Raw genomic sequence first — 16173 nt, 5'->3', positions numbered from 1 at the left:
AATATTGTATTTTATGTAACCCAGTGTATCTGAAAGATGATCATTTTGATGTGTAATCAATACAAAACAAAATTATTGGGATAGTTTACATCCTCTTTTTTTTTTTTTTAATTTCTCCATTTCAGTAATAGCCCATCCCAGTTGGGACCAGCTGCATTTCAAGGGCTCTCAGGAGCCACAAGTGGTGAATGGAGGTTGTGACTCCATTCTGCATTGAGGGTGGTGGTGGGTGGGAGACAGTGGAAGCTGGAAGAAGAGCCAAAAACAGAGAGAAGAAAGGCAGTGGGGCAGGAGAGAACAGGCATCTGAGACCTGAGTGTTCCACCCTCCTGCCCCACCCTTTGGGGGGAAGCAAACCCAGCCCTGTCCCTACACAGGACACGACCTTGAACCAAGAGGGAAATGAAAGAAGAAGGATGGGGCCCTATTGGGGCACATGGAGGCTCCCTGGTTGCCTTTAGAGAGAAGCCCTAGAGGGAGAGGAAGCACGTGAGGTCCAGTATACTTTTCAGTCCACTGTGTGAGTGACTAATGCCACCTGTTCTCACTCCCCCAGATAAATAAGCAAACTCAAAGCCTAAGGACATAAAAGTCTGGAGGCCCCGCACATAGCCACACATCCTAAGCTCAGAGATAATACTACCCCTGCTCCGGTGCATTCCACAGCCTTCAGTGAAATAATCAAAGCAAGTGATTAAAATCCCAAGGGCAAAAAAATAAAAAATAAAAATAAATAAAAATAAAAATAAAATCCCAAGGGCTTGCTCAGGGCAGTGTGCTCGGTTCCCTGTGGCAGAAATTGGCCCGTAGCTGTGGCCCATTGCTCCATATCACGGGAGAAACTACCCGAGGTGGCACACCTATGATGAGCCCAGGGCAGGAGCTGGAAGGTGTGGGTGCCAGGACTGGGGAAGGTTAGCTCCACGTTCACACGGCCTGGGATGCGTCTGCGGTCCACTCCTCCAGGAAAGGCTCCTCGTCCCTGCCCCAGGATGCAGGGCTCCGACGGCCGTGCCTGGAGATCAGTCGTGCTGTCTTTGGCTGACGTGCCTTGCCTTCCTGGGCCACTGTGTCCCAGAGGCAGCCTCACACAGTGCCCAGAGCCCAGCATCAGAGCGCAAATCGAGCTCCACCCGCCCTGGCTGCCCAGGCCATGTTAACCATCTGGGCCTTGGTGAAAAGGGGCAGAGCCACCATCTCATAGGTTCCTGTCAAAAATAGAGATGAGGATGCCTTTATGTTTTCATTATGATTAAAAAATGCTATTCAGGAATTCCTGGGACAGCACGATAGGGACAAGCTTGGGAAAAGCTTCTCGTGCCCCAACCCTGTGCACAGCTGCCTCGCTACAGTCAATTAGTGCCTACCGTTTGCACCCCAGGAGCATCATCATCATGACCAGAGCCTGGCGCCAAGCCTGGGTGAGCATGATGCCCTTGCCCATCCTAGACAGTCCCTTTGATCACTGACCAATTGGGAAATGCAGCTGAGACTAGTAGCGCACAGCAGGTCTGCAGTTACTGGCAGCTGATGAGAACTCACGAGGAGGTGTGGCCCAGCACGCAGGTGGTGGTCTCGGTGGGGGGGGGGGGGGGGCGCACGTTGTAGGTGGGGTCTGCGGCAGGTGGGTGGCTGGGCTCACGGCTGTTGTACGCTTGTTCCCGGCAGCACATCAACAACGAGCACATCCACGGGGAGAAGAAGGAGTTTGTGTGCCGCTGGCAGGCCTGCACGCGGGAGCAGAAGCCCTTCAAGGCGCAGTACATGTTGGTGGTACACATGCGCCGACACACGGGCGAGAAGCCCCACAAGTGCACGGTGAGCGGACCTTCCCGCATGACCTTCCTCCCCACGATGTGCGGATAACAGCTGTGTTGGGGGGCTGGCATGGGCTGTGTTGGGCATGGCTGACCACGGGGAGACCCGGGTGGAACGGGCCACAGCAGCATCACGGGGACCCACCTTCCCAACGTGTTGTCCCCAAGTGCTCCTGCCCCGGCCCTTCCACCTGTCTGGGGTTCTAGAGGCCTCACACCTGTCTGAGTCCCAGAACTCTGATGGGCTCTGGACATGTGTGCATCTTGGTAACTGCCCACAGTGGGGATGCACTGGTGTCTGTGTAGTTGTGTCTGTGTGACCATGAGCCCCCACGGTACAGCTATATCCCCGCTCCAGCTGGCTTGGCTGGTGGACCCCAGACAGGTGCCAGCTCAGTAGCACTCTGTAGTCTGGAGTCGGTCCCCCGGCCCCCACATAGAGAAAAGCATCACTGGGGATTCACAGCTTGAGCCAAATCCCTTTGGTTGAATTTATTTTTTTTTCAAATTTCTTTTTTTTTTATTGTATTTTTTAAAAAAAATTTATTCATGAGAAACACGGAGAGAGGCAGGGACATAGGCAGAGGGAGAAGCAGGCTGCTTGCAGGGAACCTGATGTGGGACTCGATCCCAGGACCCCGGGATCACACCCTAAGCCAAAGGCAGACACTCAACCACTGAGCCACCCAGGTGCTTCGAATTTCTTTTTTTAAAGTGAACACAAAAATAAGACCTTTCAGACAGGTTCCCTTGTGGTGTCAGCAGAACTTGTGACTATAATTGGCAAGACCTTTTCTTAACACATACAACTCCCTTTTGAAAAGGACTGTCAGTGATACACTCACGTGGTTGCAGCCAAAGCCTCTGGGAACTCTCCATGAATTACCTTATTTTATAATTCTGAGATAGACATTTTGTTCTCATTTTAATATCTCTGGAATCAGGCTGTCTTAAAATTAGTGATGTCCGGATTCATTTTTACATATATGTGTGTGTGTGTGTGTATATATATATATATATATATATAGTTTTATAGGGTAGCTCTACCATTTAGGTCTTAAATCCATTTTGAGGCTACCTTTGTTGGCAAGCTTTTTTTTAATTAAGATAAAATTCATATGCCGTAAAGTTCACCCTTTAAAAAATGTACAAATCAGTGATTTTCAGTATATTCATGATGTTGTGCAACCATCACCACTAGCTAATTTCAGAACACTGTCATCACCCCAAAAAGAACTCCCAGAGTGCTTGCAGTCACTCCCCGTCCTCTTTCCCTCTATTCCCTGGCAACCACTAATCTGCCTCTCCATCTCTATAAATTGCCCTGTTCCAGACGGTTCATAAAAATGGAATCACACGATGGTCAATGTTTGTGTCTGGCTTGGTTCACTCAGCATGTTCTCAAAGTTCATCCATGTCATAGCATGTCTCAATACTTCGTTTCTTTTTATGGCTAAGCACTAGTCCTTTGTATGGATAGATCCTAGTATTTTTACCCATTCATCATTTGATGGATATTTGCTGTGTCTTCATTTTTTCGGCTATTATGAAAAATACTGCTGTGAACGTTAACTGTACGAGTTTTTGTGTGGACCTGTGTTTTCTTTTCTCTTGTGTTTGTACGTAGAGTAGAATCGCTGGGCCATATGGTAACTCTGTGTTGAGCTTTTTTGGGGACCAGCCAGACAACTTTCCAAAAAGGCTGCACCATTTTACATTCCCACCAGCAATAATGTGAAGGCTCTGATTTCTCCACATCCTTGATAACCCTTGCTAACTCGTCTTTTGATCACAGCCATCTCAGGGAATGTGAAGTGGCATCTCCTTTTGGTTTTGATTAGCGATTCCCTAATGACTGATGGTGTTGAGCATCTTTTCATGTACTTATTGATCGTTTGTATACCATCTTTGGAGAAATGTCGACTCAAATATTTTGCCCATTTTTAAATTGAGTTATTTGCCTTTACTGTTGAGTTGTAGTAGTTCTAAACCCTTATCAGATATATGACTTGCTAGTATTTTCTCGCATTCTGTGGGTTTTCTTTTCATTTTCTTGATAATTTCCTTTGAGGCACCAAAGTTTTTTAATTTTGATGAGGTCCAATTTTTTAACTACTTGTGCTTTTGGTATCATATCTAAGAAACCATAACCTAATCCCAGGTCACAAAGATTTACCCCTATGTTTTCTTCTTTGAGTTTTATAGTTTATAAACTATGTAATCATATTTACATATATATGTATGTATGTATATACACACACACACACACACACACACATACACACAGTTTTATAGGGTAGCTCTACCATTTAGGTCTTAAATCCATTTTGAGTCCATTTTCGTATATGGTGTGAGGTAGGGGTCCAGCTTCATTCTTTTTACATGTGGCTATCTAGTTGTCCTGATTCCATTTGTTGAAGAGTCTGTTCTCTCCCCATCAAATGGCCTTAATGCCCTTGTCGAAAATCATCTGACCCTGAAATAGGAGTTTATTTCTAAACTCTTACTTCTAGTCCATTGATCTCTATGTCTGTCCTTATGGTAGCACCACACACAGTGTTGATTACTGTAGTTTTATAGTAAATTTTGAAATTAGGAGATGTCAGTCATCCAAATTTGTCCTCCTTTGGCAAGATTATTTTGGCTTTTCTGGGTCCTTTGCAGCAAGTTATTTTTGTGACATTCTGAATGGTAGCAAACCATAGCCCTGTGGTGTGAGCTGTGAGTTGTAGAAACAGATCAATGTACCAAATATACTCAGTCAGACTGGTCAGCAATAAAGGGGAGCATGTGAAGAGCATGCCAGTTCCTACTGGGGTTTATGTGTCTTTCTGAGGGAATTTTCATAGGAACATTAGATACTGTTGCAGAATCCTGGGAATAGGTGCAGAACCTCCTATAATGATCCATCCTTCCTTCCTCCCTCTCTCTCTGCCTCTCTGCCACTCTTGTTCCCCCTTTCCTTTCTTCTTTTCCAAAAATATTTCTTGAGGGCCAAATTTTTTTTTCATCAGATACTAAATAATACTAGGGACACAAAAATGAACAAGCTCTAGGGAGGTACCTACTTTCTTGGAGCCCATATCTTATGGGAAGACCAGTTAACAAAAAAATGACCAAGATAATTATAAATTGTGGTAGGAAATATGAAGAAAAATGGGTAGTCTTTTTTTTTATATATATTTTATTTAAATTCTATTTGCCAACATATAACACCCAGTGCTCATCTCATCATGCAAAAAGGTAGTCTTATGTTTAAGAATATAGAGCAATGCCCTTGGAGGAAAGGACCAAAGAGATTGAGAGGGAGTGAGCCAGGCCAGGGCCAGGTTAAGGTTCTAGCCAGAGAGGACAGTGTGTGCAAAGGTCCCATGCCAGGAAGAACTTAGTAGGGCCAAGGTACTGAAAGGGGACCAGCATGCCCAAAGTGATGGTGAGGGTGGCCAGCACACTCAAGTATTCAGAGGATATTTTATTTTATTTATTTATTTATTTAAGTAGGCTCCATGTCCAGCATGGAGCCCAATGTGGGGCTTGAACTCACAACCCTGAGATCAAGATTTGGATGCCTGACTGAGCCACCCGGGTGCCTCTGGATTTTATTCTCAGCACATTTAATGCACACAAACATTCTAATCAGGGAGTGGCACTGGAAACAGTTAAAAATCATATTTTCAAAGCATTTTTAATGATATGGGAAGAGTCTCACCATGTGCTGTTGATTTTAACAAATGGAATATGTAACTAAATACATGATACGTTCTCAGTTTGGGTTTTTAAATATGTGGGGATGAACTACAAAGTTCTCAGAGAGAGACCTACTTGGAGGTTGGCAGTGTCTGTTGTTAGGCAGCTAGCCAGCAAATGATTTTTGTTTCTCTTTTTGCGCTTTGCCATCCTTTGCAAGTTTTCTAGAGTGGTCCTATATCATTTTATAATTAGGAAGCAAGGTGGACATTATTGTTTAAAATACATGCTCCTGGGTGTACCAGCAGAATGCAGCAGGCAAGGGGCCTGAGGATGGAGGCAGCGGGCCAGCCCCTGAGGTCAGGTTTCCTGTGTTGCACCTGGGACACCCTCACTGACCGAACTCCCCTCTTCCCAGTTCGAGGGCTGCTCTAAGGCCTACTCTCGCCTGGAAAACCTGAAGACACACCTGCGGTCTCACACTGGGGAGAAGCCATACGTGTGTGAGCACGAGGGTTGCAACAAGGCCTTCTCCAACGCCTCAGACCGTGCCAAGCACCAGAACCGCACCCACTCCAACGAGGTACCCCAGCCAGGGTGTGCACAGCGCGTGCTCACGGGACCCCTAGACATCTAGCAGACATTGGGTAGCTAGATGTCTGACACCCCTGGCCCCATCCCCCACCTGCAATCTGAGCTCAGCAGACATGGGCAGGGCCCTGCCCCTCCACCCTGGGCAGCTGGCAGTGACATGCTGTAGCTGCTAATGCTGTCTGACCACTGTAGCTGTCAACCCCACCACCACCACCACTGATAGGGCACAGAGTGGCCTTTGTCTCCCCCGGTAGCCCGAGCCCCCTGGCAGGGCTGACAGCCCAGGGAGAGAAGTCTAGCTGCACCTGCCTCCCTGTCCAGGCGCAGCCACTCAACTGCATTTACTCGGGTAGACTCAGGAAGGAACATTTCTAAAAGCTAGACACATTTTGGATCCCAAAAGGATTTCCTCCAATGCTTGTCAGAAATCAGAGGAATTCCCAAAGGAATCTAAACTCCTTAGGGTCTCTACAGACAAGAGCTGGCCTTGGAAAGAGCTGTGTTTGTGTGTGTGTGTGTGTGTGTGTGTGTGCACGAGTACATGGATGTGGATGTATGTATGTATTACGTGGGTCTGTGTGGATGTGTGTTTGTAGGATGTGTGTGCATGTGGGTGTTTATGCATGGCACACATGTGCGTGTGTGTGTGGACCATGTATCTGCATGGACATGTGCGTGTGAATGTGTGTGAAGGGGTTCGGAGGAGTCTGTCTACATGTAGATGTGGGGCATAATATGTGTGCATGTGTGTGTGTGTCTGAGCTCAGGACTGAGGTTCAGAAACTGGGTTTTCATCCCATTCCTGAGTGACACTGAAACAGTTTCTCTGCCTCTGTGAACCTGTTTTTCCTCATCGGAGAGATCAGGGTTTTAATGCTGTCTCTCGGGTATCACAAAGTAATACACTCCTACTGATAACAAAAACCCCAGTGCCCTGGTCCCGGGGCAGGCAGCATTGCAATTGCACCATCTCTGTCCCCACCCCTGCATAGTCTCTGATCTGTGTCCCCAGCTGTGATGAGGGCTTCCTCAGCCAGGTGCCTACCTGCATGAAAAGATGGCAAATCAGATGGGTGGGGCCAAGCTCCTGCAGGCCTGGGGCTGGCATGGCTTCAGGAGAACGAGGAGTGCTTCCACTCAGAGTCTCATCACACAGGCCTGCTTCTCTTCCCAGAAACCCTACATCTGCAAGATCCCAGGCTGCACCAAGCGATACACGGACCCCAGCTCTCTGCGGAAGCATGTGAAAACGGTACACGGCCCAGATGCCCACGTCACCAAGAAGCAGCGCAATGACGTGCACCTCCGAACCCCCCTGCTCAAGGAGAATGGGGACAATGAGGCCAGTGCCGAGCCCGGCGGCCGGGGCTCTGAGGAGAGTGCCGAGGCCAGCAGCACCAGCCAGGCCGTGGAGGACTGCCTGCACATCAAAGCCATCAAGACCGAGAGCTCCGGGGTAAGCAGAGCTGGGCAGTGGAGGCCCTGGTGCATGCCTTCCACCCCCACCCCCACGCAGGAGATGAAGTCCAGCAGCATGAAGGTCCAGAGACCCGACTGCAGCCATGGGTTCTCCCCCGGGGTCCCCCCCTCTAAGTGCACAATGTTATCCTCTTCTCTCCAGCTTGACTTTCCTCCCTTCACTGCCTCAGGCCTCTCATAGAAAATTTGTCTCACGCCAGGTCCCATTCTGGCGGGCAGGGCCACAGGCAGCCGGGATGCCTGCCCCCAAGTGGTCCATCTGTGGGTGGTTCCTGGGGTCTGCCTTTGCAACCAGCACCCGAGCTACGGATGGTCCCCTCCCCTCTGTCCTGTCTCTGCGTCCTTGCCCCTGTGGCCTCCACTCCTTTTGTTCTAACCACCTGTTCTTTGTCTCCGCCTCTTTTTCTCGACTGTACCTCCCCTAAGGATAGACGGTACTGAGGTGAGCAGAGAAGCCCGGTTGGGGTATGGGTGGGCTGGCGTGATGAGGGCTGGCGTGATGAGGGCGGGCTGGGGTGCGTGTCCATGGCTGCTGCCTGGGCGCAGACTGACCTGTTAATCCAGGCCCCTTGGGAGCCTGGTAAGGCGGGTTTGGATAGGTAGATGCCAGGCCCTACAGGGAGAACCCCTGGGATGGATAAAGGCTGGCAGCTGGAGTCGAGCTGGCAAGTATAGGAGTAAACTCTGGGGACCAAGCCTCCACAAAGGCAGGGCTGAGTGGAGGTGTGAGTTCAGGCCACAGAGGCGGGGAAGGGCCAGCTGACAGAGGGTCTTGAATGTCATGGTAAGAAATGCAGGTTATGCCACTGGCAGAAGGGAGCACCGTAAGTTCCTGGGGGAAAAGTCTGGAATCTGGGGCCATGTGGCCTAGGAATGAGCCCACAGGTGCTATATCTGAAGTGAACCTCAGCCGGGCTCAGATCCCAGGTCCCAATGGAGGTAGCTCAGGTTCTGTGGAGGCCTGCATTGTACACAGGTGCCATGAATCCTCTGCCCCCCTCCACATCGACTCAGAGGGAGGACTGGTTTGGGGTGGCCATTCAGGCAAGGGCTTGCATCCAGCAGGTCCATCCTCCCTGGTCTTCCTTGCCCTTTCCCACAACCTACCCTAGGCCTGTTGAGAAGGCATCAGGTCAGCAGGCCTCCACTGCTCCTTGTTCCATCATATGGCACATCCCTGTTGTTGGAGAACTCTGAGGTCTCCATCAGTTGCACCACTGATGTCAATGTCACACACCTGTGGCAGCCTCTGTGGGGCACAGCGTCAAAGTGTCCACACACTGAAAGCTCAGCATGCAGAGCTCTGGCCGAGACGTGGGCTGGGAGAAACAAAGAGCAGGAGGCAGGGTAATGTGGGGCTGTCCATTCCCGGGTGCCCTCTGCCTACCAGATGCTTTCCATCCAGCCACTGACCCCATCCCAGAAGCAGTTCAGGTCCATCTTCTAGTTGGGGAAGCTGAGGTTCAGAGACATGAGGTGGCTGGGCCACCTTCTACAAACAGACAGTGATGCTGGGAAGCACCTCTGCATGGCAGCCTCCTTCCTGGGTGTGCAAGGGCACAGCGTGTGTGCGGGCATGGGCATAGGGCCGGGTGGATTCTCGCACCCTCTGAGTCTGTGCCTTCTCACCACATCCCCTGTAGCTGTGTCAGTCCAGCCCCGGGGCCCAGTCGTCCTGCAGCAGTGAGCCCTCGCCCCTGGGCAGTGCCCCCAACAATGACAGCGGCGTGGAGATGCCGGGGACAGGGCCCGGGAGCCTGGGAGACCTGACAGCTCTGGATGACACGCCCCCGGGGGCCGACACCTCAGCCCTGGCCGCTCCCTCTGCTGGTGGCCTGCAGCTGCGCAAACATATGACCGCCATGCACCGGTTCGAGCAGCTCAAGAAAGAGAAGCTCAAGTCGCTCAAGGATTCCTGCTCCTGGGCCGGGCCAGCTCCACACACCCGGAACACCAAGCTGCCTCCTCTCCCGGGAAGTGGTAAGTGGAGGCTCTGGGCGTGCGGGCGGAGGGCGGGAGAGGGCCTGGGGCCAGCACCCACTAGGTTCACCTCCATCAAGCACCAGGTGCCATCTCACCGGATGCCGACTATAGGATAGATCTTACCAGCCTATTGCACAGATAAGGAAAGTGAGGCTCGGAGAGGTGAAAGTGTGCCACTCAGATCAATGGCAGAGCTGAGACTCCGCCCTGGCCTGAGCGGCTCCAAAGCCAGTGCTCTTTCAGCTACAGCAGGCATCTGCTCTGGGCCCTAGGCGGGGAGAGCAGTATAATCCCAGGCCCTCTGGCTAGAGGGCCATGCCATGAGCTGCACACTGGACTGGGGAAGGAGCCAGGGAGCAAGGACAGAGCTCAGGGTGGAGCAGTGCAGAGGAGGGAGAAAGAACGTCAGCTGGGGAAGGAGAGGACTTTATGCAGAAGACAGCCTCAGGAGCTCAGGAGGTGCTGGCCAGGCTTTGAGATGCAGCGTGTCCTCGGGAGCATTTCCTGAGTGCTGGCCCTGTGTCAGGCGGTGAGCTGGGCACCAGACACTTCCGCTGCCCTCCAGGGACTGACAGCCAGTGTGGTGGATGCTGAGATGCACCACCCAGGTCTCCCTCGAAGGGAGGATTTGTTGCCACAGCTGTTGAGGGAACTGCTGGCAGGTGGCCTTCAACTCAGCCTCCTGCAGAAGTCGCCTGGGTTACAGACAGCTGCCTTGCCCGAGGTCACCCCTTCCCAGGGTGGCCCCCATCCAATGACTGCAAAAGTGTAAGGCCGTTCAAGGCCCAGAGCTCCCTGTGACCTCGGCTGTCGTTGAGCCTGCGTGGCCACGTCCTTCTCCCCGCCCGCATCCTGGGGCCCTTCCTCCCTTCCACGCGTGTGCATCGCAGGGCGCTGCCTGTGGGCACCTGGGGAACGGGCTTGGCCGCAGCCATGTCCAGATGTCCAGATGGTGAGGTGCAGGGAGGCTGCACCAGGGTGCTCCCGGCCCCTCCTCTCCTGCTCCCCATACCCTCCTCCTGGAGAGAGGCGCGGCTTTTCTAGAGCCGGAGAAACCGAGGATCCGACAGGCTGAGGCTGGAACCCGGCCCCTGCCCCGCGGGCCCCGTCCCCCACCGCGCCTGTCCGCTGGGCCCCGGCGCTGACCCCTCCTCTCCCGCAGGCTCCGTCCTGGAGAACCTGGGCGGCGGCGCGGGCGGGCCTGGAGGGCTGCTGCCCGCCCCGCGGCTGTGCGAGCTGCCCGTGCCCGCGGGCGAGGTGACCGTGCTGAGCCACCTGCAGGAGCGCCGCGACAGCTCCACCAGCACCGTCAGCTCGGCCTACACCGTGAGCCGCCGCTCCTCCGGCATCTCCCCCTACTTCTCCAGCCGCCGCTCCAGCGAGGCGTCGCCCCTGGGCGCGGGGCGCGCGCACAACGCCAGCTCGGCCGACTCCTACGACCCCATCTCCACCGACGCGTCGCGGCGCTCCAGCGAGGCGAGCCAGTGCAGCGCGGGCGGGGGCGCGGGCGGGGGCGGCGGGGGCGCGGGGCCGCTCAGCCTCACCCCCGCGCAGCAGTACAGCCTGCGGGCCCGGTACGCCGCTGCCACGGGCGGGCCGCCCCCCACCCCGCTGCCCGGCCTGCGCGCCCGCCCCGCGCCGCCCGGCCCCGGCCCCGGCCCCGGCCCCTGCCCCGGCCCCTGCCCGCGCGCGCTGGGGCCCCGGCGGGGCAGCGACGGCCCTGCCCACGGCCACGCGGGGCCCGCGCCCGCCTTCCCCCACGAGGCCCCGGGCGGCGCGCGGCGGGCCAGCGACCCGGTGAGGCGGCCCGACGGGCTGGCGGGCGCGCGGGTGCAGCGCTTCCACAGCGCCCACGACGTGAGCCCCGCGCGCCGCGCCTTCTCCCCGCGGCCGCCGGGCATCAGCGAGCTCGTGGGCCTGGAGGCCCTGGCGGCGGCGGGCGCGGGGCCCGAGCTCGGCCTGGGGCTGCCCGACGACGACCTGGTGCTGCCCGACGACGTGGTGCAGTACATCAGGGCGCGCGCCCTGGACGGCGGCCCCCCTCCGGCCCGCGCCCCCGCCCCCGCCCCCGCCCCCGCCCCCGAGAGCTCCTGCTTCCCTGAGCCCCCGAGACCGCCCAGCCCGGGGCTGCACGGCGGCTGCCAGCTGGGCTTCGGGCCCCCCGCGGGCCCCAACAAGAGCAGCATGCCCGTGCAGTGGAACGAGGTGAGCTCCGGCACCGTGGACACCCTGGCCAGCCAGGCGAAGCCTCCCGCCTTTCCGCAGGGCAACCTGGCGGTGGTGCAGCAGAAGCCCGCCTTCGGCCAGTACCCGGGCTGCAGCGCGCAAGGTCTGCACCTGAGCCCAGGGGCCCTGGACGGCGCGCAGGCACACTTTCCGCCGTGCGCGGGAGGCCCCTCCGTGCAGAGGATAAATTACGTGCAGCAGCTGCGGCAGCCGGGGACAGGTGGCCAGTGTCCCAGTGTGACCGCCACCTCGGGCCCCCACACCAACTATGGCCAGGGCCACCACCCCCAGCCGAGCCCCAGTACCATGGGGGGGCCCCTGAACCAGTACCCTCCATCCTGCAGCAACCTGGCCGCCAAGCCGGTCCACCTGGGGCACCCCCAGCAAATGGAAGTGGCTCCCGAAGCCACCATGCTGGGCAGCAACCGCAGGGAACTCGGAATCGCCACTTCAACCCTGGCCGGGATGCCACCGCTTCACTCCACCCAGAGCTACCCGCAGCAGAGCCATCACCTGGCCACCCCCATGAGCCAGGAGGGCTACCGCCAGGGCCCCAGCCTTCTGCCGTCCCAGCAGCCTGGCTTCATGGAGCCCCAGCAGGGCGCCGTGGGGGTGTCCGGGTCAAGCTTTGGCCTCGTGCAGCCCCGGCCACCTGCTGAGCCCAGCCCTGCCGGCTGCCATCGCGGGGTGCGCGCTGGGCTGCAGCTGGCCTACGCCAGGGCCACCGGTCATGCCGTGGCTGCTGTCTCGGCCAACCAGGAGATGGTAGACGTGCCCAAGGGAGCGATGGGCAACGTGGGGGCCCGGCCTCCTCAGCCACCCCCACAGGACACGGGTGGGGCCCAGGACCACAGCATGCTCTACTACTACGGCCAGATCCACATGTACGAACAGAACGGAGGCCTGGAGAATCACGTGGGCTGCCAGGTCATGCGGCCCCAGCCGCCGCAGCCACAGGCCTGCCCAGACAGCGTCCAGCCCCAGCCCTTGCCCTCGCCGGGGGTCAACCAGGTGTCCAGCACGGTGGACTCCCAGCTCCTGGAGGCTCCCCAGATTGATTTCGATGCCATCATGGACGATGGCGATCACTCGAGCTTGCTCTCAGGCGCCCTGAGTCCCAGCCTCCTCCACAGCCTCTCCCAGAACTCGTCCTGCCTCACCACCCCCCGGAACTCGCTGACTCTGCCCTCCATCCCCACGGGCATCAGCAACATGGCCGTTGGGGACATGAGCTCCATGCTCACCAGCCTGGCCGAGGAGAGCAAGTTCCTGAACATGATGACCTAAGGCCCTGGCCCCTGGCGCCCAGTGGACTCGGAGGAGCCCTCATTTCCCAGAGCATGGGGGTTTTTGCCAATGTTGTCTTTTTCCAAAAAAAGGATTTAAAGGTCTGAGGGCATTTTGCTAATGGCTGGTTCAGACCACAGATGCTTTAAGGGCAGGTTTGTGTGCATCCTGTCTGGTCTTCTTTTGAGCTATTTTTTGGAACGCTGGGAAAGGCAAGGTAGGAACGAAAGACTCCTTTGCACAGTGCTTCCCAGTTTTCGGTGTTTCTAGGACCAAATTGTTCTGGCTTCTTCACCTCTGTCATTTGGCTAATGAGGGATTCCGTTGGCCAGAGGCTTTCCAAGTACACGAGGAAAGAGGGTAGAGGGAGCCCCACATTTGGGTTTGAATCTGAAAGCCATACTGGATATCCTAATCCAGGAGGATAAGCTTCTCCTTCCCATACTTCCAAGGTAAAAGAATCCCTGGCCCACCAGGATTCTCCTAGGAAGCTTTCTTCTTGAAGCCTCTGACATCCTCGTGCCACAGAGGAAGCAAAAAGATTTTTGCCTGGATGATTTGGAAGCACGTCCCGATTCCAGGTTTTGGTAGAGCCGGCATGTCGACCCCCACAAAGCCGAGCCTGCAGCTGGCAGACTGGCCAAGTGTATGTGAATGAGTAAAGTATGGAAGTGTCGCCAGAAAAGGGAAAGGAAAATTGTAGTACCCGGGGGCAAGCCCGGAGCTGCCCTGGCCTCTCCAGACCGTGTTTACAGTGTTCGTGCATGTCGAATGTAGCCCTTCCTGGAAAGAACGCTTACTTCTAAATACCTCGGGGCTGCTGGAGCTGCTGGGGGTCAGGGATGGACCCAGGTGAGCCAAAGCCTGGCACGGGGCCTCAAGAAAGTGGGAAGAGCACCAGGGGCCCAGCCTCAGGCCACCCGGGAGATCTCCCAGAAGAAGAGGAAGTCGTATGTTTACCCAATCCTGTTTCTCCAGTGCACTGTCCACCCACTTTACCCTGGAAACGCCCAGGACATGACAGCAGCCTCTGCCCAGGCTCCCCCAAGGCTGTGCTGTCCGCTCACCCGCAGCCCAGCCGTCTGTGCCAAGGCGCAACATGCAGTCCCGGGATCTCTGGGATTCCCTCCTCTCTGTCCTCCTGTTCATTTTGCAAAGTACAATGACATGCATGGTGTCTTTGGTGGGGGCGGGAGGGTGACGGGGTTGATTCTTGGGACTCTGAGGGACCATCAACTGAGTTTTCCTGTTCCGTGTGACCAAGCACCACCCGGAAATGCAGTTCGGAACTGGCATCAGAAGACATCACTCCTGAACGTGCTGTCGGGTGAATTGATGCCTCCTCCCCACCATGTGCGCACAAGCACACACACACACACACACACACACACACACATACACCCCACACCTTCCCCCATGTAGAATTTGTGGCGACCTTGCCAAATCCAACCTCACCGCTATGAGCCTAATACTGTGACCCTGGCCTCAACCAGGGACAAGGCCAAAGCCCTACCCGGGCCCTCTGCATCCCAGAACACCAGATGCTTTGTTAGGGTCCAGCAACAAAGCCAACGCCAGATAACAGCCCTGGGATGCCTCCAAGGGTCTGGGCTCTGTGGCGGTGATCATTCGCTCCCTGAGCTAGGATTTCGCTAGCCGTTCCCAGCCTGTGTATAGTCTGTACAGAAGGCATCATCCCTGAAAATACCGTAGGTGAATCAGCCAGCCAAATTTATATCTCCAAAATATTTAGCTTTTTCTACATGCTATGAATTGAGATGACACGCTCAACTTGTAAATAAGTCTTTTTGTACATTAAAAAAGTAATTTTTTCATAATTTATTTTGTCTGTCTGCTTCTTCCTTGACAGTAGTTAATGAGAACCTGGGCAGTAAATTTGGTGCATTTGAGCACAAACTAGGCTGTATTTTTTCACAACACTGTCAGAATCGACTGTCCCGCCTCCGCCAAGAAATGGTGAATGCTAAGGCATTTACTGGCTGCTTGCTTGTTGTCTCTGGGGGTGAGAGGAGGGCAGGGTTTGACGATTTACAGTGCATATTGGGCTGTTCTTCCAGTGAGCTGATGTGAAAATCTAAGTTGGTTTGCCGAAAACCATGTGTAGCAGATCCCGGTATCTTCCCCGGCAATCCTCAGGTCAGGATTCCTTCTCTAATGGGCATTTTGGTGAGCACTTTTGAGTCAGGGTTGGGGGCAGGGAAGATGATAGGCCCCTGTGCTCTGGTGCTGCTGAAAGGAGAAAGGGCAGGCAGGTGGAGCCCCATGATACCCAGCAGCCAGCCTCGAACACAGGGGCCCCCGGGAGCGGCCACGAGCTGGCACTCTGAGCCCTAGGAGGTGGCCCTGGCAGGTACACAGGGAGGGCCCAGATCTCTCAAGCCATCTGGGTCAACCGTTAGCAATGATCGGGCCACTACAGGAACCTCAGGGGGCCAGTGGGTAGTATATGGTGACTAGGATGGTTTCTGGGACAGAAGAACAGAGGGGAAGGCCCAAGACTGTTGGAGGGGGTAGAAGTCACCTTCTGTAGGGCCAGTCACTTTGAGCCCCTGAACTCCCTCCTCTCCATGAGACAAGCCTTGGCACCGGGCTCAAAGAGTCCAGTTCCTTGGCATGTGACCAAGTGGACTCAGGAAGGTAGGAAATCCCCAAGGAAAACAGAATTTAGTAGGTTTCCTTTCCTCAGGGCACCCCAAAGTCTTCCCTGCATGCCTGGCCATAGTTTCCTGCTGAAAAGACTACAGCCAGAGTCACTCCCAGACCTCACTCCTCCACGGAGAAGACTCCCTTTAGCTGATTGAACCCTGGGGAGGAGGAATGGAGCATGCTGGGTCAGGCCCCATCTCTGCCTCCTTCAAAGCTTATCTTTAGGCCTTGTTCCTCTTCTGCTTCACCACATGCTAAGTCTCTAGAAGCAGCTCTGCCCTGCTTTGGGGGCAGAGGGAGGTCAAAAATTGTCCAGTACTGCTTGATACTTGATGAGTCACAACATTAAGAAGCCGCTCCTGACCATCCAACGGAGTCCCATGGCCCCATCAGCTAACTATGGCCACAATCATGCTGCATACCAATACCCGCG

General features: G+C 55.1%; 1 protein-coding gene across 1 annotated transcript in view; it reads left to right on the top strand.

Moving 5' to 3' along the window:
• The window catches only part of GLI2 (GLI family zinc finger 2), a 255864-nt gene extending 240953 nt beyond the window's left edge, over positions 1–14911 (top strand). The window contains exons 10-14 of the mRNA XM_072757539.1: positions 1669–1818; positions 5923–6087; positions 7273–7554; positions 9221–9557; positions 10723–14911. Coding sequence (XP_072613640.1) covers positions 1669–1818; positions 5923–6087; positions 7273–7554; positions 9221–9557; positions 10723–13073 — 3285 coding nt within the window. The 3' untranslated portion in view covers positions 13074–14911. The remainder of the gene's footprint in view (positions 1–1668; positions 1819–5922; positions 6088–7272; positions 7555–9220; positions 9558–10722) is intronic.
• The last annotated feature ends 1262 nt before the right edge of the window (positions 14912–16173 follow it).

This window comes from Vulpes vulpes, chromosome 5 (genome assembly GCF_048418805.1).
Source record: "Vulpes vulpes isolate BD-2025 chromosome 5, VulVul3, whole genome shotgun sequence".
Classification (NCBI taxonomy): domain Eukaryota; kingdom Metazoa; phylum Chordata; class Mammalia; order Carnivora; family Canidae; genus Vulpes; species Vulpes vulpes.
The sequence above is the reverse complement of the archived record's forward strand: the minus strand, read 5'-3'. Positions and strand labels throughout refer to the sequence as shown.